Genomic DNA, 21,683 nt, shown 5'->3' on the forward strand with positions numbered 1-21,683 from the left:
CAACAAACTGAATCAACTTGTACATTTGAATGAATAACAATAAGAAATAAAAAGTTTGCCATATTTATCATAAAAGCTCACTTCAGCAACAATATAAACTTTGAGCCTACAAGCTCATCGGGCCCTATTCACGTTCAAGAGCTTCGTCCCATCTTTATAGTGGACCATATAACAGGGTCTGGCACCTTCAACTGTTCCCTACATAAAACCACTTAGTCACCCTACATAGGAACATCCCCGCTACACTGTGCTCCTTGCTTAAACATGTCAACACTGACTCTGAAACCTTTCATCCATTCATCCAAGGTGGCTGTGGCCGTCCCAGTGTCTCAAACACAACTGTTTGTCACCTCTGGGGACTTGCAGTTTTGGTGGGGAAGTAAAACTCTGCCCCACTCTGAGGAGGGGGGAGGCATTGCTTAATCCTTCTGATTTTACCACCATTCCTCAGTGGTGTTACTCCCATCTGGGACAGCTGAGATTTGTGATTCATTGAGTGGAATCTCCTCTTTTGCTTTCACTGTACTTAGGACGTGTTCCCATTTCTGTCAAATAGGGATTGTAGCCCTCCACCCACCAGTTGGATTTCCCCCATCTTTGACATAACTACACATTAGACTGTAATCATGGGAATGCCTCCAAATGTGAAGTTTGAGAAAGCCATGGGGAAGAGTTGAATCTAACAGTTTCATATTGAGTTGAATGATTATTGTAGGGGTCATGGAACTATCTTCTTCAGCTCGGTAGCCAACGCACCAAGATAGGATATTGAGGGACATGGAATGTGGACAGTGGAACATCAGATACATTTGCAATAACACATTTAGGGCACAATACTATCATAGACAAGACAAAACAAAATTAGGTGAACAAGATTAATCTAAACACATGTATATGTACCACAGTTTCATGTCAAATAACCTTAACTCTGGTGACATCACATTAAATAACATAGCTGACGTTCCATAACACATGCATTGTTAGTATTAAAGCAACTCAGACAAATGTCCATTTTAGAGACCACCTATGTTAGGGTGCTGACCTGATATTTCAAAAGTGATAAGTGTAATACTTATCCTGAAATGTAGCGAAAGAGTAAAGTGAGAGAGCCACACCTCTTCTGGGTGGGCTCTGTGGGATTCACCCCCCCAAGAAAAGTTTGAAAAAAATAAGGTCAAGCAATGCATTTAAAACACAAATTTCAAATAGATCTGCTAAAAGGCAATAGGCTTCAAAGGGGACTCATTAAATATTCAAGACCTTTCATAGTGTGCCAAGCTAACAATACCTGATGCTTCCTGAAATTGGCTCAGTTTAAAAAAAAACATTTTCTAATGGTACCCCATGTGTCAAGAATTTCCTTCAGTGTATGCCATACCTGCCCCAATACATAATGGGTGCCTCTTTGTGCCGTACATTATATAAATAGACAAGTGCATACATTTTGCAATTGTGTCAAAAGTTATCTCAGTATATCAGGGCCACTATTTTGTCATGGGTGCCCCGCCCATATGCCATGGTTTCCCTCCCTTATGCCAAGAATTACCTCCAATGTGCATTTTCCCATGGGTGTCCCATATGCACAGAAATACCTTAATTATGTTACAGGCTCCTCTTATGGTAAGAATTAACTCCATATTAGAAAGTCATACTTTTGTCCTGATCACCTCCCTTTTTTTTACTGATACTGGTGGTTACTGACTCTGACTGTGCCCTGGTGTCTGCTAACCAGACCCTTGGTTAGTGCTCTATTGAAAAGGTAAATGCAAATTAGACATTGTTGGAAAATGGGCTATTGGTAAGGGCAGGTAGGTACCTACACTTAGCAATAGGCCACTAACCTCCACTAAGGTCCAGTTAAGTCTCAGTAAATTAAACCCAGCTCTACCCTTGGTAGCTTGGCAACGAGCGTCAAGGCTTAACTTAGGAGACAGAGTGTAAAGCATTCAAATATCACAAAACAGTAATTAAATAAAACACAGGAAACAGTTTAAAAATCCAAAACCAATTTATAAACATAGATTATATTTTTATCTTTAAAATGACATGACACCAAAACTAATAAAATCAGATAAGGGGAACCGGAGACATGAATTTTTAAAGAATTATAATTTTTTTAGCGCCTAGAAACAAAAAAGCGCCAATCGGGTCATCTGGTTGCACCTCGACCGGGGCAAAGTCAAAGTTTCAGGCCGACCTGCTCGGCTACAGGCCGCCGGAGGCCTCGGTTAAAAGTTTACCTTCACACTTAGTCTCTTTTTCGAAGATTTTCTTCAGCGGGACGAACCTGCCAGTCCAATCCGACCTCCTGGAGCCCTTCTCCGGATAAGCGATGCTGGAATCCTCGGTGGAGATTTTTACCTTCGGACCTAGTCGTTTTTTTTAGGTGAAAATCCTTCGACCGGGGTAAATCTGGATCTTGATCCGACATCCATGGAGCCCTTCTCGGATACGCTGGCCGGGAGTTCCCGGTCAACTTTTTACCTTCGGACTTAGTCTCTTTTTCGGAGATTTTCTTTACCAGGACGAACCAGCAAATCAGGCCGGGTCCCGGTTGAGGCAAGCCGGCTAGAGTTGCCGCGGCGGGTCGGTCCCTCTATGGAGCTTTTTTACAAAAGTTGTCCAAACTTCTCCAAACTTCTGGGGCTTCTCCCAGATGTCCTTTTAAGGTTCTTTTGGGGTCCGCAGCTCACCCCAAGGGTCCAGAAGTTCTGAGATGGTCCTTGGGGGGTGCGGACTACAACTCCCAGAATGCACCTGGCGCAAACTCCATTTTGGCCACTGGACAGTGGTCAGCTGGTCGCTTTCTTCAGGAGTTGGTGCAGGGGACGCTGGATAGCAATTTTTCATCTGTAGCAAACAGGGAGTCCCTCCTTGAACCAGTTGAAGCCAGGCAAAGTCCTTCTTGGGGTGAAGCCCAAGTGTGCAGCTGGTGCAGTCCTTCTGAGTGCAGGTTCCAGGTGCAGGCCAGGGGTCCAGCAGGGCAGTCCTTCTTCTTCTGTAGTTCTTCCTTGGTGGATGTGGTGGGAAACTGAGGTGGGGGTGCAGGTCTGCCAGTTTTATCCTTGCTCCTGGGTGAAAAGCAGGGGGGTCCTGGTTCTCCAATCAGGTGCAGGGTCCTTCCCCCTGTGATGACCACTTCCTGGGAAGTGTGGCAAAAATCAATCCCAAGAGGCAACATTCTCTAAAAATCCATCATGGCTGAATCTGATTTTTGGAGGTTACATCTGGCTGAGCCCACCCACTGGTGTGGCTAAAAATCATAAACACACCCCTCTCCTGCCCTCTCCTAATCTAATCAAGGGGGCACCTAGTTGTCTGGGGTTGCAGGATGTGGGGGTGTTGCTGGTTGCTCCAAATGTCCTTCTCTGCCTTTGAAGACCAGTTTGGCAGCCCTCCCCCTTCCTGCCTCACCATCTGCTGAGGGGAGATTCCTTCCCACAGGCACATTCCTTTGTATGAAGCCAGGCCACTTCACACCTCATCAAGGCAGCTTGGCCATGCTGCCCTGAGGCTGGCCAATCAGAGCACAGCAGCAAAAACAATGCAGGGCTGAAATTGGTAACTTTTCAGGTAAAGTTTAAAACTCTTTACCTGAACAAGTTATATTAAATCCAAAAATTGGAAGTTGTGGGATTTATTACAACAATTAATTTGATACCAAACTCTTGGTATGCATCATTTAAGGTGACTTTAAAAATTAAAATCAAGTCTCCCCATTCTAGCCTATGAAGGCCATTTACTACAATGAAGGAAAAACGAATTTGGCTGTTTTTACCTCACCAGGGCTTATAAAACTATTTTTATAAAGTCCCTGCTTATAGTTACATGGCACCCAGCCCTAGGGGCACATAGGGCACACCTTAGGGGTGACTTATATGTAAAAATAAGGTAGTTTAAGACTTTGGAACTACTTTTAATTCCAAAGTCGAATTTGCATATAACTTTAATTTAAAAGCAGCCAGCAAGGCAGGCCTGCCTTTAAAATGACACTGGGCACCTCAGCAGTGCACCTATGGGTGCGGTCCCTAAACCTACATGCCCTACCATATACTATGGACTTATAGGTAGGTTAACTTAGCCAATTATAATTAGCCTAATTTGCATATCCATTTTACACAGAGCACAGGCCCTGGGACTGGTTAGCAGTACCCAGGGCACCATCAGAGTCAGGAAAACACCAGCAAGAAGTGGAAAATGGGGGTAAAACGTTAGGGGGCCTCTGCAATCAGCCCTGTTTTCTCACAGGCATAATTAAAATTACCATGACAACCTACCTGTAAGTCTCTAGTACATGGTATGGAATGTAGGTTTAGAAGCCCAGCAGATTTAATACACTTAAATTGATATGCAAATTAAAAGTACTTCCAAAGTCTTAAACTATCTTATTTTTATGTATAGATCACCCCTAAGGTCTCCGCCAGGTGCCACAGGGGTACAGTGACTTGTGACTATCAGCAGGGACATTATTAAAAATTGTTTTAAATGCCCCGGTGTTGCAAAAACTGCCAATTTCATTTTTCTTCATTGTAGTAAATAAACATCATAGGCTAACATTGGAATAATTTATTAAAGTATAACTATTGCTAGGAAAGAGCAAGAAATGTCATTCCTGAAAATAAAAATTATAGTTAGAAAAATCCAACAATTTGCCACTGTTGGATGTATTATAACTATCACAGAAAATAAGTTATAGAACGTGCTTTTCTGATGAGCCAAAATCCAGCCTTCTAGAAGCTCTTCTCTGATTGTCCAGCCTTTGCCAGGCTGAGCCAAGCTGTCCTAATGAGGTGTAACTTGACCTGCATTGATACAATGGGACATTTGGTTGGTGGAAATCTGCAAGTTGCAGAGCAAAAGGCAGGAAGGGGCCTGGCTAGCCAGACGAGTCTTCAATGAGAGAATGACTGGAAAGGAAGTAGGCTCACCCCCACTTTCTTCCACCCAAGCCAGAGGGGAGCCCCAGAATTTAGATTGCTGGAGGGGGAATGTCAAGGAAATTAGGCACACCAGTGGGACGGTTTAGCCAGATTTCAATCTCCAGGACAGTTTCTCCATTTTCGATTTTGGAAGAATAGTGCGTGCTTTCTGTGAGAAGAAGATGACACAATTTGGAGGAAGGAGTCATACTTCTGGGTGTTTCCCTGCACCCCATTGTTCAGGGGTACTGCCCTGCATGTTGCCTAGGAACTCTGGATAAATATGGCAGAGTTGTCCAGCAACTTAGATCCCTGACTGAATCTACAAGGAGAAGAAGGACTGCCCTGCTAGTACCCTTTCTGCACCCCAGAGGACTGCACTCTGGATGGCTGCATCTGTTGCACACTAAGATACTACAGCCCTAAGTACTTTGAAGTAGAGAAGGAGTGGACCCCCTGAAAGCAACTGGTTCATCTCTACAAGAGGAACCCAGCTGACCAACTTCAACTAGACCTCTAAGGATTTGACAGGTGCAATCTGGGAAACGTAGTCCTAAAATCTCAAGGACCATATCCGAGTATCTAGACCCTTGGATTGGTGTTGTGGACCACTGGAGACCCAAATGAGGACTTCTGAAAAAAAACATCCAGAAGTTTGGAGAATTTTGAAACAAGTTTGGAGAAAAGCTCCATAAGGTGAGTGACCTGTCAACAAGAGTCAAGCCACCGATGTTGAACCACAACCCGGCCTAAATTACATTTTGGTTCTGCTGAAACTCTAGAGCTTTTCTTTATTGACAAGACTTCCAGGAACTGACCGGGACCTCGTGCTGAGCCAAGCCGCCAATGTAGCATTGAAAGCCGGCATAGCAAGGAGCCCTATCCGACAACGAGAGAAAAAGCTCCAGAAAAGTGACTAAGTCAGAAAGTCAATACTTGACGGGGCCCTATTGCTAAGTCTATCCAACATGCTTTCCATCGCAGTCAACCTAAAACTTTGACTTTGTCCTGGTCAAGCATGACCAGATGTCCGAAAGTAGTGCTTTTGGCTTTTAGACACTAGAAAATATATTTACCACAAATGTGATGGATATCCTGCCTGCTGTATTACAAATTCCATTATATCTTATGCAACTTGAAATATGCCTGACGTTTGTGATGGACTAATCCCCGCCGCCAAACTTGCAATGAGGCCCTTATTCTTTAAAAGTTCATATCTCCAGTTCCCTACATTGGATGTTTGTTGTTTCGGGGTCATTTTACTCATAAAAATATTTCCTATTTTTATAAATTGGTGATAGATTTTTATTATATGTTGTGTCTTACTTATTTAATGTATTGTTGTTTTTCAATGCTGTACACACCTAACGCCTAAATTAACCCTGCCTGCTCATTGCCATCTACCAATGGCTGAGTAAGATATTAATTTTTTGAGCCTTTGACTGGACCTTTTATTGTGGCCTCATTACTTGTGGTGGGTATCTACCAACCCCTACTAATAAACCACCTTCCAACACTCCAGTAGGCTGGTGCCAGTATTTTGCCATAGTGCCTATAGCATACCAGGGTGTTAGACATGGCATCGTTGGCATGGTCTCCCTTGTCTTTTTGCCTCTGCTTCCTGTATTTCTGACTGTGTGCTGGACATCGTTTTTGCTGATTTTGGTACTCTGGGCAGTTTACCACTGTTGACCAGTGCTAAAGTGCAAGTGCTCCCTATATACAATGTATTGGTAATTGGCTTTTCTATGACTGGCCTATTTGATTTACTGTTAAGTCCCTAGTAAAGTGCACTAGAGGTGCCCAGAGCCTGTAAATCAAAAGTTACAAGTGGGCCTGCAGCACTGATTGTGCCACCCAAAAGAGTTGCCCTGTAAACATGTCTCGGACATGCCACTGCAGTATCTGTGTGTGCTATTTTAAACTGCCAATTCGACCTGGCAAGTGTACCAACTTGCCAGGCTCAAACGTTCATTTTTGTGCATGTAAGGCATCCCTAAGGTAGGCCCAAGGAAGCCCTGTGTGCAGGGTGCAGAGTATTTAAAGGGTAGGATAAGTGCTGGTGTGTTTTACATGTCCTGATAGTGAAATACTGATACATTTGTTTTTCACTATTGCAAGGCTCATCTCTCCCATAGGTTAACATGGGCATTTCCTTTAAATATCTTAAGTGCAATTTCCCCCTGGGAGCAAACAGTGATCTCGAGTTTGAGGTCTCTGAAGACACTATTTAAAAATATATCGTTTGGTAAAGTTGGTTTTTAGATTGTCAGTTTGAAAATGCCACTTTTAGAAAGTGGGCATTTTCTCACTTAACCATTCTGTGCCTTTGCTTGGGCTGCTGAATACACGTCTGGGTCAGACTGACAGTTGGGCTGTTTGTGAATTCACTCTAGACAGTGACACAAAGGGAGCTGAGGTGTGCCCTGCATATCCTGATGCGTCTTCCTGGGCTAGAGTGGGAGGGAGGAGCTGACACAGGCACTTGAAAGGGCTGTGCCTGCCCTCTTACAATACAGTCTCCAACCCTCTAGAGCCTGGATACTCAAAGTACGGCCCGCGGGCCTCATGCGGCCCCTCGGACCTCTACATGCGGCCCTTTGGGCAACTGGAGCACTGGGCAGCTGTTTTACTCCACCGCACTAACAATAAACATATTAAATAGACACACAATCATTTAGTTCAAACTTAATTGGTGTTAAAGAAAGGAAGTAACTAGGGACTCCTGCACTTAACTTTAGAAACGCCTTCATTTTTAAAGACATCTTGCAGCATAAGTGTAAAACTAAGACAGTCTCTTCAAAATTAAAAAAAGTGTATTTAGTTAACATGCAGAACATTTTCGCCTTAGTACAATTTATTTTATCAGTGCATTGAGATGTATTAATTTAAAAGTGATAGTTTTCAAGCATACATTTGGAAACATTAATTCTTCCCCTTACACCACCAATAGTAAATTAAAGAGGCAAGTCACTTGGTATGAGCACTTTATGGGTGGCCTGGGTTCCTATCATACATGAACAAAATTATAGTTTAATAAATCAAACATAGAAGCAGGTTTTGTGCAGCGCACACCATGAATCATGTATTTTGAGGTCCTCTTAAATGTGATAATGCAGAAAAAGGAGGGAAAGTGAGATTAAACAATTGGCTAGGATCACACAATTTGGAAAAGTGGGTAAGCCAGGATTAATTCTGGGTTTTCTGGTTTCCTATTGTTTATTTCAGCCACTAAATGTATATCCTTTGCTTCCCCTACACCTACCTTGCCACCAATCCTCCTAACCACCCAACTGCCATTGCCCTGGCATCAATGCGGCCCCCAGGCACATCACAGACCAAACTTTTCGCCCCCTGAGAAAATGTTTACGAGTACCCATGCTCTAGAGTGTGTCTGGGGCAGGAAAAGGAAGAGTCAGGGTCTTGTGCACAACAAAGACTTTCCTTTGAAGTTTTCCTACTTCAAAGACAGAAAGGAGTATAATTATTGGACTGCTTACCCCAGACATTTAGAACACTTCTGGATCAAGAGGAACCTCTGCCAAGGCTAAGAGTTGAAGAGCTATAAGGAGCTTTGCTGTGTGTGCTTTGCTGGATTGACTTGCAGTTGCTGCTTCTGCTTTGGAGCGAACAAATACTGGACTTTGCTGTGCATGCTGCTTGTGAAGGTTCTCCAAGGGCATGGACTGAGCTTGCATCCCATTAAGAAGTCTCAGGGACAGCAAAGACTTCACCTGTCAGTTCCTCAGTACTCTTGCTGAGGACCCTGACTTGTCAAGTGCTGCCAATCCAGTTTCTGGGCCCTTGCCAGTGCACCTTGACCCGCTAGATTCACCAACCCCACCGGATCCTAAGGGACTGATGCCTTTCCCGATGCCACATCACCTTCCCTGCTCTACAGCAAAGAGCCAACACCGCACCAGGTTCATTGATGCCTCACCTCCCCGACTCCATGCAATGGCTGTTTTCCTCGTTACTAAGGGTACTGTACCTGGGGACCCGAACGACTCCGTGACTTGTGCCACCCTCCCAGTGAGTGGTGCCAGACTGTTGGGAGCGACTCCGTCAATGACGCCGTGATAGCCCCAGTTGGAGTTATTGTGTTTCTAAATGGTTGTATTGCGATTTATTCTTGTAAAATTCATATCTTTGCTTGTGTATGGTGGATTTTTGTTGTTTTGGTCTTGTTTGATTTAGATAAATATTGGCTATCCTTCTAAACTGGTGTGGAGTCCTTTTGTGGTCTTTTCACTGTGTTACAGTGTGTATTGTTGAAAATACTTTACACATTGCCTCTGAGATAAGCCTGACTGCTTGTGCCAAGCTACCAAGGGGATGAGCATGGTTTATCTGACCTGTGTATCTACCTTACCCTGACAAGAGTGAGGGTCCCTACTTGGACAGGGTGTCAACTGACTGCCAGCTAGAGACCCCATTTCTAACTCAGAGTTAAAGGCATAACACCACAAAATCACTTTCATTCACTGAGACACATTCATTCTCATTTACCCACTCACATTCATTCATTCTCATTTACTTGCACTCACATATTCAATTTCACTCACTTAGTTGGAGACACCCTTTCCTCACTACTTCGTTCTTACTCTCATTCATACTTTCTCATTCACACTCAATTACCCTCACTCTCTTATTCTCACACACTCTCACATATTCTCACTCATTGTGACAAACTCATCTCATTCATTCACACTCAGTCTCATTCAGTCTTAAAACACACTAACTCATTCATTCATTCTCACTTATTCTCACAAAGTCTGACTCACTTATTCTCACTCAATCACACTCATTTTTTGTAACTCACTCTATCATTCTCACTCACACTTATCCTCATTACGTTACACTCCATTGTCACTTACTCATTCTAACTCACATTCACTAATACTCCTCAAACTCATTCTTACTCATTCATTCTCACTTGCAGTCACGCTTATGGTCTCACTCACTCAAACCCATTCAACTGTATCACACAAATACTAACACATAAACATTCTCTTTTTCATATAACCACATTCTCACCGAGTATACACAACACATACATTTAAAAGCATTTTTAACTTACCTCATCTGCCAGTGAAGGCCCAGTTCAAGCAACTGTGCTCCATTTAATTGTCCCATGAACAGTGAATAATAGAACAATATTTCCTATTAGTGCATTGAAAAATGGTCATTAAGGTGAGTCACCCATTTGAATTGGCACTGTTTTTGCCAGGTCAGAGGCAATGGACTGCAAAAGCAGTGCCAGTAGTCACAAAGGGCAACACTTGGATCAAAACTTCTAAATGACATCCATGGGCAGTAGGTAAGGGCTCCAAAGCAGTGGGAAACAGTAAAGGGGACAGTGTGGAGGTTTCCTTTCTTGACAGTTTACAATATGAAGGGGACCCTGTTGAGTTTACCTCTGTATTGCAAGGTGACAAGAAATAAAGCCTCCACAATTGGCTTCTGCCATCAGTCCCTCATATAGCCACTTTATCATAGTGACAAATGTGTGTAAAAAAACAACCCTGTTGAGTATCCTGAAAAGGTAATCCATGCTTTATCGTCAATTGGGTTCTCAGCAGTCAAAGACAGGGCAGGAGCTTCAGTCGAGAGGCCAAGGGTAGATCATAATTTGTAACTTAAGGTATATAGTTAATTCTTAGATGACTACTGAGGAACAAAGCCAGCCTGTGAATCATGGCTAGTAGCAAGAACTACTTTCTGCAACTTGTTGGCCAATATTTTACATAAATATTTGTCAAGGATATGGGATAATAATGTCCACACTCCAAAGGGTATTTCCCAACTTTGGGGATGTCAGATATAAGTGCTTTAATAGAAATCAGTCCCAGTGAACCTGATGTTTCTACCTCTTTATAAGAAATACATAACAATGGTGCAAGTAACAGCAAACCTCTTTTTTTAAAATTCATCTGAGAATTTCCTTTTAGTTCTTTACAAGTGAGCATATTTGAACAGTGTCCTTTAGCTAGTCAAGGGTAATTTGGCCTTTAAATACATTTTGCCCTTTTTGAGATAATGTCTGCAACTCTATCTGCTTTATGAAGCCCTCTTGTAGTCTGTCCATATTATCAGCTTTGGGGCTATCTAAATGCTCATCGAAGGATGTAAATATTTCCACTGTCTCTGTCATGTTAAAATGTAAACTCTGTTATTTAATATATCGAGAAAAGACATTTGCAATGCGCTCTGTTTCAATTGGAATTCAAGTAAGTAGCCAATTAGCCTTCACTGGACCCAGAGAATTTGCACTAAGATAACAGGTGCTTCTTTCTTTTGTTTGTACATCAGAAAATGGCAACTTGTAAGCAAAATAAGGGTATAGGGAGTACTATATGTCCCAAGTAAGGACCTAATTGTATCTCATGATCTGAAATGCCAACTAGTAAATGGTACATTCAGCTGTCTTGGACAGTCCTGAGGTGTAAATGAAGAAGAAGTCTGTTCAACATTGTGAGCCATGTGGGTTAGATAGAAAAGTATTTTGCCTATCCTTTATGAGGGTAAGTGACCAAATGGCCACTAGGTCAAAATCCCCTATAACATCCATCAACCGTACATCGACACCGACACCCAACTTTACCGCTGCTATCCCAATGGGCTGCACAATCTCACAAGAGAACCGTCTTGCCAAGCCAGGAGGAGAATTCAATCTTCCACAAAAACATCATCAAATGCTCCACATCCACAGATATCAGCACACTTTTCATGGAACACAGGCACTTCAGACTACTGACAGACAACAGTTTCATCCTGAAAAACAATGAACCAGCAGCCTTATCAGAGACTTTATCGCTCCATTTACCATCAACTCCCAGGACTTAGTGATCTAACTTGAGGACCAAACCATTCTCCACAGCCCTCCTTGAAAGCCTGAACGACATTTGACTCACCCAGCTCATCACCGACCGTACACACACATTGCAGAATATAATCTTGATCCACTCTTCGCTACTCATGGCAGAATGATATACAACTCCGGCTTACCGCCCACATGGGCCGACAACTCCATCATACACTTACCAATCACCATTCCACTAGTCAATGCACCCACCAGCACCAACCTACCCAGCCAGAAATGGAGCAAAGTAACAGAGGCAGAATGGCTCAAAGATCTCAAAACATACCTGCCCATCACCAGCAAAAACCAAACATCACTAACTTCAATGAATGGATCAAGAACTGCACAGACTGCCTCATACTCATCAAAAGCAACAAACGAACCGAGAACCAACAAAGAAGCCATCTGGTATACAGATGACATCCGGGAATCTAAATGCTACTGCAAGAAGCTAGGAAGAAAATGGATAACCTGCCACTATGCCAGCACCAGCACCAGGACTAGCTACAAGGCTGTACTCAGATGTTCCCATCAAGTTCTAAGAATCACCAAAAAAGGCGAGTAGGGAGTACCAAATGCATAAAGGCGAGCTCCAACGGTTGCAAGGAGATCTTCTCTATCATCAAACAATTCACCACCCAAGACCACAGCCTATATCGTCACACCAGCTCAAGAACTCTGCAACAGCTTATTAAACTTTTACCATAACAAAAAAGCAAAGATCTACAGCACTGTCGAACAACAACCAGACCCCAAAGATAAACTCACCAACCTGACCACCACCAACTGAGACGGACACCTGACTGAATAGAAAGCACGCACTAAGCACTCACTAAAGAGATACTGCAGCAATTATGCAAACAGTACATTCCAGTGCCCCAAAAGACCCAGGCCTCCACCACATCAACAACATGTGAGGATAACCAATCAGCATTACTCTCATCCACATCAACACCTCCATCAATTCTACCACCTTGCCAGAAGACTGGAAGCTATCAGCAGTCAACTTCCAACCCATCTTTCTGCTCCCATACTCAGCCAAAGTGATGAGGAAGTCTATCAACAAACAACTCACCAGCCACCTTGAACTCCATGACTTCCTGGACCTCACCTAATCTGGATTTCATAGCAAACACTACACGGAAATAGCACTAATCACGGCCACAGACGACATCCGCATGATACTGGAGAATGGTGATACTGGATCCTTCAACCTCTCCGCAGCCTTCGATGCAGTCTCCCATCACACCATTGTCAGAAGACTGCATGACATAGACATCCAAGGACCAGCCTGCACCTGAATAGGCTGTTTTCTCAGAGGAAAACCACAGTGAGTGAGACTACCACCCTAGGCATAGGAATCCAATAATCTGATCTGTTGAGTCACTCAGGATTCAGCTTTAGCCCTACCTTGTCATCATCTACATGTATCTGATAGCCAACATCATGAGAACCCAAGGCATCACCATCATTTCCTATACCAACGACACCCAATTCAGCCTATCTGTGGCTGAGAAGTCCACCACCACCACAGCCAACTTCTCCAACTGCATGATCAACAAACTGGATGAGATCAAACTGCCTGAAAAGCAACTCCCACAAGACAGAAGTGCTGATATTTGGGAACAAGATCTCTCCATGGGACCTGGTTTCCATCAGAGCTTGGACCTATACGTACACCAACCAACCATGGCAGAAACCTAGGAATCATCCTGGATGAAAAGCTCAACATGACAGCGCAGGTCAATGTGGTCAGCTCTTCCTGCTTCCACACTCTGCAAGCTCTGCAAGAAATTCAAATGGTTACATTTGAACACCAGATGCACTGTCACACAAGCCATCATGACAAGCAGACTAGAATATGGCAATGCACTCTTCACCGGGATTTCCAGCCATCTCCTACACCAATTGTAGACCATCCTCAATGCCGCAGTGAGACTCATCCTCAACCTCCCTTGGTGCGCCCACATCTAAACACATCTCAGAAAGCTCCACTGCCTCCCCATCCTGAAATGAAGCCAATTTAAACTCCTCAAGCAAGCTTCCAAGGCACTGCACAACATCAGACAAACATACCCTAACAACCACCTACACTTCCATCAGCCTTTCAGACACCTACGCTCAGCAACACTCTCTCTGGCAAACACCCACATGTGCCCATGTATCCACAAAAGCAGAACGGGAGGTCGCAAATTCTCCTACATCACACTCAAAACCTGTATTGACCTCCCTGAATACATCAGGCCTCCTACATACTTTTCGAACTCTACAATAAACTGAAGACTTGGCTCTTTGAATAATTCTGCGGTGTCAGGCCCTCAACATCCTTTGTTTCACACCTACTCGTCTGCTACAGTGCCTGGATATCTTTACAGGTGATAAGGTGCACCATACAAATCTACATAGTATAACAGACCACCATTATTGCACCACCTTTTGATACATTACCCCACTTCCAATCAATTTTTGGTGCATAATACTATGCAGAATTTCTGCATAAAAACCCTTAGATGTTCAGCACTTTATCAGAAATTATAATAAGAATGTGCAGATTTTGTGCAGCCCTTGAAATTAAGACTTTGGTCAAGCTAAGTGCCCGATTTATTGAAAATTGGCAGTGCCGTGCTGCGTCACTTGAGAAATGCAGGGATGCACCCTATTTAACTGAATACGGTGCACCCCTGTGATTCCCCCAGCACTGGCGCTAAATTTAGCTGCCAGCGCCAACCAGGCATCCTTGCACCTTCATGCAAGAATGTCTGCGTTGAGGGGTGTGATTGTTTATGTGCCGGAAGGTGTCCCTTCCGGCACATAAACAAACACTACTGGCGCTTTGGCACTTCTGTGTGTGTTGCACAATGCAGCACACACAGAAGTGCCAAAGTGTTGTGTTCAAATGATTGTTTGTGAGCAGAAAGGGACACCTTTCCGCACATAAACAATAATTTCTGACATTGTGCTCTTTCTATGCGTGCTGCATTCGGCAGCATGCATAGAAAAAGCAAATAACGAGGATGAATAAAGGTATTCCTCCTCGTTGTGCACTGCTAATGCCACCCCTGGGGTGGTGATAGATTTTGGCACTGCCTCAGGTTTACTAAATTTCATAAATCTGAGGCAGCTTCAAAATGCAATGGGTGTTGCTGTGGCACGCCCACAGCAACACCCATTGCACGCCCATCCACTCACAGTGCTGCGTGGGAAGGGGCCGTATTTACAAGGTGGCGTTCAGTCACAAAATGTGGCATAATGCCACCTTTGTAAATACGGCGCAGTGCTTAGCGCCACAGGAGCGTCACAAAAAGTGAGGCTCCTGTGGCGCTAGGGGCCTATAAATACGGCCCTAAGTGTCTAAGAACTAGTACTCTTGTGACCCATATTTCTGTTCGCCTGTTTGAAACCGAGACAAAATTAGGTAAAGTAAAAGTGATACTGTACCATTAGAATAGAAAAAGGCCACAGATTGGTTGTTCAGTTTAACTTTTAGAGTGTCATTCTGAAGAAACCACTCCATCTGTAAAACAAGAAAGAGAATAATGGAGTAAACTCCTGTGCATATTTTATTCCAGCATGAGATGACTGATGAATAATACTGAAAAACAGGGAATTTGTGGGTTAATAAATATGCCCACATCAAATGTGTTTACAATCTCTTGAGGCATCAGTGAGATTGAAAGTAGATATCCTTTATCAAATTTTTAGGAGGGGTGGCCAAGATTTTGTTTTCTGAAGGCAAAGGTTTTGTTAAATTTCTAAATTTATAATACTTTGCATAAATTCACCTAAGAGTATAGATCTTTTGAAAGATAATTCTGTAGTTGTGTTATGTAATTATCAGGCAAAGAGATTTTCTTACAAACTTTCCCACTAAAAGTTATGAGTTGTGTTTGTGTGAAATGTGTTTTAGCTAGATTTGTTTCTCACAGCTTAATTTCCACTTGATTTGCAAAATTTGCAAAGTTTTGCCATTTTCAAAAAACACATCTTCATCTTTCCAAAGGAAAATATTTGCAACTTCACACACTTCCATTGCTTGGCAACACAATGCTAAAAGGTGAGGTTTTCAAACTGTTAAAAATGGGCAAGATCCCCAGTCACAACCATAATATCCCCGTGCTGGCAGTAATATTGCCAAATAATTATACACCTATGGAGAATCTTCTAACAGAGGCTTTGCAAAAACCTCCCCAAATCAGATAATTTTGCATTGCCACACATTGGTAAAGCAGGTCTCTTTAGACAGGTATGGAGGGATTCTGTAGCTGTGTAGAAATCTTGAGTTAAATTAACTCCAAAGTATTCTCCCAACAGTGGAAGCAATCCTACAACATGATTTCAGATTGTCTGAAAACCCCACAATTTTTTTTTTTTTCTTATTTCACACATTGGTGAATTTTCCATTTCCACTCAGTTCTAAATCAGGCCATTTATGAGCAGGCTTGTTGTAAGTTGTATTTGTGTGACAGCATGTGATGATGAATCTGGCTGTTGTTATTCAACACTAACCTGTATATTTGTAGTTGAGGAGCTGTACTGAGAGGCAAAGGCGTTAAAGTTGGTAGCCATCGCCATGCCAGTTTGGGTGGTGCGGCCCTGCAGAATGAAAGACGAGGTTGAACCTGTTGCATTCAAGACTATATAGTCTCCAAGGCCATTGAAGGTGTAACTGTGTGCATCCAGGGTGGTAATGTGGGGGTCTCCATACATCCAGGCTGCAACAGAAGAGGCATCCCTGAGGCATCAATATGTAAAGCCATACTTAGAATTCAAGATCACTGAGGTGGAAAGCGATGCCCAGGACAATCCATGCAGGGTACACTACATGTGCCTGGTAATATCAATGTGAAGCAAAGACAGCATAAACAGTTTCAGCAAGAATGTAATGTTTGACACAGGATGCTATCAGGTACTGTTGCTGCCAAGAAAGAAAGTTGTATCTAAAAAACACTAGAGGCAGAAAAAGAGTTGTCCAAAAGAGCCGTGGTGTAATCTTGTGCCCAACCACCCAAATGAATGTTTACTAGTTGGCATACACTTGACACACTCTCATTCCTGGAGGGTAGGTTAATCCAGAGACCAAATCTATCAGGGATAGCATGATGAAGGAAGTTTGTCCTATGGTTCATCCTCTGGATTAAGCACACCCAACAGAAGTCAAAGGATTTTCCATTGCCATCAAGCCCCAAAGCAGCCCCATTTTATTTACAGCCAGCCTTCGCAACAAACCTCTCACACTCACCAGGGGCTAATGGCCTGTAACCCGCACAGTCAGTTCTCGGCCTCTTCTCCTCATATCTTCTACAGAAGCGTGGGTCTTCCACTTTCTCACAACACCAGTCAAAGGCTTGCAGTTCTATGTCTAAAATAGAAAGTTGGTGTTTTAGGTGTTTCATTTATCCTTAAAATGTATATGCCCATTGGGTCAACTTTGCAAAACATGGATTAAACTAGAAGTTGCTCCACAAAGATCCAGTAAGAATGGTGATCGGAAGCTGTGGTACAACACTTCTCTGCTAAAATGCAGGCCTGTTCCTGACACCAGCTCCTACTGACTATTTATAGTAAGCATCATTACCATTCAAACTTATCAAGCACTAAGTGAAATGTTTGCAGTTAATGTCTGGTTTAACAGATTTTGCTGTCTGTTAGACATCTTGTACATATTACACAGTGCTGGTGCTTTAATCAGATTACTGGCTTTTTTGGTTCAACCTTCTTCACTCATTGCTTTGAAAGAGTGTTATTCACATTTGGTGTAAGCCAAAGGAAGATCTCTCCCTCATCTATTGTTCTATTGGCTCCCGGGTGTAGTCTCCATCCCAGGCAGAAATTCCATAGTATACATCAGGTGCATTGTTCTCAGCATTTGCCATGTACTATTTGCTGATTTCTGAAACCATGTAAAAAAATGTCATCCTCACTAAATCAACAAATTATACACATTCACCGTTTACTTGTCATATCAACTTGATAAATTTGTATGTACACTTATCAGATAATATTTTTCAAGATAAATCTATTTTTACAATAGAATTGCCTTCTTAAAAATACTAAAGAACAAACTATGACTTAAGAAACATTATATGTTTCAATAGAAATGTACATTTTACATGAACTGAGTATTTTTCTTAATTTATATGTTATGTTGCTTTTTTAAAGGCTGCTGAACAACCTCCATCACCTGCCATTGCTGCTGAGCTACTTTGTATATGCAGAGAACCTAGCACCCTTTCTGCCACTACTACCAGGCTGCTCATTTTGTATGCACACTGCCAAAGAGCCCCCAGGCAATTGTTGCTGGGACACTCATTTAGAACCAAGCACACCTGGTAGCCCCTCTGCCATAATAAAAATGCTTTTCAATGGATACATTAAATGACTGGTTACTAAAGGCACTGGATTTTTACGTTTTATTAAGATATGGGTATCTCACCACTCTGAGCACTTTGACCCATAGTTCTTGGAAGCAATGGGATATCTCAGAAAAGAATGTCAAAGATTGGAAAGCTTCTAGAAACCTGATTATAGTTCAGAAAGCAACTACATAGAGTATTTAGCTGATTTATGCCAGTACAATCAAATATTAGATTGGCTAAAAGCACTTACCTTTCATTAAGAATCCATTCCTCCACAATTATAAGCTATAAAATGTATCTTTAATGCCCCTTCCATTAGAAAGATTTTAAATGGGGATAGTTGTTCAGAATATGTTTCTGATATTTAAATTAGGGTCCACATTTGTAGCAAGCTCAGGTGAGTTGATTGTCCCACAGGTTGAGGAGGGGAACAGGAAGGAAAAGCAGAGAGGGAAGAAGAAAAAAACCTTCTGTAGACTTTCCAAAAAAGGTCATAGGAAGCTCCGCTTCACAGAGGGTATGATTACAAACCGCAGATAGTATAACTCGACCCCTGCAAGCACCCCTTCTATTGGAAGCTTCTGCTCATGGGCCTTCTAACGGAAGGGTGGAAGGTGGGATAGCACACCCGGGGGAAGAATATAGGGTGCATATGTCTCTGGTTGCATCCTCCCTGAACCCCTTGGCTGTTCTTTTCACAGAGATGGGATGGAAAAGGGGCTTCCCACCGCTTGACAGGCCTGACCCCTTATGGTGCTTTGTTGATTCTCTCAGGTAAGATTTCATCCCCCTGTTCGAAGCAGATTTAATTTTAGATAGGAACTCTTGCTCAAATATTTATCTGAGATGGTAAATGTAAAACGTATTTGTGGTAGTGACATTGGCCTGGTTTCTCAAATACATTTTGAAGCCAGTTTTAAATCAAGGGTTACTTTTTACTCTAAACTTGCAGCAAATATGGGTTTAAGGTATTCTGAATGCTTGCAAAGAAAGGGAATTGATGGCATTCCTGTATTAGAAGAGGATAGGTTGCAAGAGGCGAGCAGTAGTTGTTCGCCAGGCATTCCCCACGCTGTTGTCGAGAGGGAGGAGCATGACCTAAGGGGCCTGAAATTCCATCTAAATGAGTAGGGTAGACAGGTATCCATCAATCAGTCAATCAGGGATTTGTAGAGCGCAGCTATTCACCCGTGAGGGTCTCAAGGCGCTGGGAGAGGAAGGGGGGAGATGAGGATCAGTCAAAGAGCTAGGCCTTAAGGTCCTTCCTGAACTGAGACAGGGTGGGAGATTGTCTGAGGTGGATGGAGCTTGAAGGTGATTCTCTTGTCGATAGGCAGCCAGTGTAAGTCTCTTAGGAGGACAGAGGTGTGGCTGTGTTGTAGGGCGTTCTTGATAAGATGGGCGGAGGCGTTCTGAATGCGTTGTAGTCTTTTCCGGGTCTTGGCAGTGGTTCCAGCGTAGAGAGCGTTGCTGTAGTAGAGGCGGCTGCTGACAAGGGCCTGGGTGACTGTTCTTCTGGCTTTGTGGGGATCCACTTGTAGATCTTTCGGAGCATTTGCAAGGTGTGGAAGTAACCCGATGAGACCGTGCTCACCTGTCGGTCCATTGAGAGCGATGAGTCTAAGATGATGCCCAGGTTGCGTGTGTGGTCGGTGGGAATGTTTCCGAGCGCGGAGGGCCACCAAGACTCGTTCCAGGTGGAGGGTGTGGAGCTGAGGATGAGGAATTCTGTTTTGTCCGAGGTCAGTTTGAGGCAACTATCTTTCATCAAGGTGCTGCTTTCATTCCTTCGGGGAAATTGTTTTTGGTAGTGGTCGGGTTGTTGGTGAGGGAGACTATCAGTTTAGCGAATCCATTAGTGAATCGTCTGCATACTCTGCCCAGGGAAGGTTGAAAGAGGAACTCCTTAAATGCAATTTTTGGTTTCTATCCCAGAGAGGCGTACCAAAGTGCAGCTTTTAAAAAGGGGGAGAAGTCAGTTGAGGGTGCTTTTAAAAAGGGCAGAAGAGCATCAATTATGGATAAAACCTAGAGAGGTGATTTTTAAAGGCCAGATGAGGTCCTTTTGAGCACTTGTCGCAGAAGGACGCGGTGCAAGGGCTAGATCCTTCCCTGTTGCCATTGACTAATTCAAATGGGTCACCTTCATTCAGGGGCTCTATGTGGTAAACGTACTTTGCTGCTGGGCCTGCCAACTCAGAAAGAGGTAGACCTAATAATTAAGGAAATGCTCCATCCTCATAAAATCCCTGCTACTGTTATAAAATCAAAATGTCTCCTCTGGTGTAAAATGATTTGCCTGGTGTTTAGAAGGAACTTTGAGACCAAGAAAGTTCCTCCCTCCTAGAAGGCGAGAGTTATAGGTCCACTTTTCAAGAAGGACGAAAATTATCGCCTGATCGCTCTCCTGGACGCAGTGGGTAAAGTCTTTGTGAAAGGTCTGCTTACCCAGATTAACCATTGTGCGGAATAACATACAATTATCCCAATGGAGCACACAGGTATCAGGCGAAAGCATGGAACAATCGACAAAATGACTGCCCTCCAAGTAATAAATTTAAAATACGTTAAGGTCCGGGGGAGTAATGGTACAGACGTTCACAGACCTTTCCACAGCGTTTGATAAGGTAGATCATATCATCCTGTGAAATAACCTTGCTAGGTGGGTATGCCAAGCCCCTTTTTAGAGTTAGTTAGTAACCTCCATACTGATACTTGGTGCAGAATCCTCTTGGGTGTGGATAGGAGTTTATCCCAAATAATATCGACCACTAGGGTGTTTGCTTGCTCCACTTCTCTTTTCTTTGTATATCTATGACCTTCCAGATTTCTTGTCTCAGAGCAAGGGCATTGCTTCTTTGGTCAGGTAAAACCCGTTGTCTGCTTGTTGTATGCCGACGACATAGTTATCTTTGAACTTATGCTGAAAGACATAAGTAGTCATTTGCAGTCATTACAACTTTTTGCTGAAACCCACATTTTGAGGATTAATGTAGCTAAAAAGCAAAGTCATGTGTACCCATGGGGGGAAAACTGAGATTTGGAAACTGTGCATGGTTCCTGGGGGATCATAATTTGGAAATTGTAAAGCCATATACCTTCCTGGGGAAGATCTATGTGATAATCTAACGACAAAGCTCACATGAAAAATAACATTTCTAAAGCCATATCCCAGGATTTGATTGAGGCCCATTTGTAAACAGTTTTCCATTTATTCCACCTCTGCTTTGCTAAAGTGACTTTATGCTCTCTCAAATGAATATTTTGTTATAATTTTTAAATATTTTAAGATTTTTCAAAAACGTTATTAATGAGATATTTGTGGCATGTTTGCAATGGATGTAAGAAATTATCAAATGGATTACTGTGTAAAAATGTCTTCCTCTTAAGCACTTATTAAAGTTGCAATATACGGACATTAGAATGATGTTTGGTATTGATAGCTTGAATAGATGTTGTATGAACGGCCTGGAATCGCCACTCAGCTTTTAGAGGATTACGTGGGAGGTTATATTAAGTCAACTTTGTATTTTCCAATTACAATAA

The 21,683-nt window shown here is 42.8% G+C and overlaps 1 protein-coding gene across 1 annotated transcript in view; it reads right to left on the bottom strand.

Moving 5' to 3' along the window:
• The window catches only part of LOC138265051 (mucin-4-like), a 183,506-nt gene that overhangs the window by 44,094 nt on the left and 117,729 nt on the right, over positions 1-21,683 (bottom strand). Inside the window, exons 9-11 of the mRNA XM_069212599.1 lie at positions 17,021-17,140; positions 16,288-16,493; positions 15,220-15,295 (exon numbers count right to left, since the gene is read on the bottom strand). Of these exons, the coding sequence (XP_069068700.1) occupies positions 15,220-15,295; positions 16,288-16,493; positions 17,021-17,140 (402 nt within the window). The remainder of the gene's footprint in view (positions 1-15,219; positions 15,296-16,287; positions 16,494-17,020; positions 17,141-21,683) is intronic.

This window comes from Pleurodeles waltl, chromosome 11 (assembly GCF_031143425.1).
Source record: "Pleurodeles waltl isolate 20211129_DDA chromosome 11, aPleWal1.hap1.20221129, whole genome shotgun sequence".
NCBI classification, from domain to species: Eukaryota; Metazoa; Chordata; class Amphibia; order Caudata; family Salamandridae; genus Pleurodeles; species Pleurodeles waltl.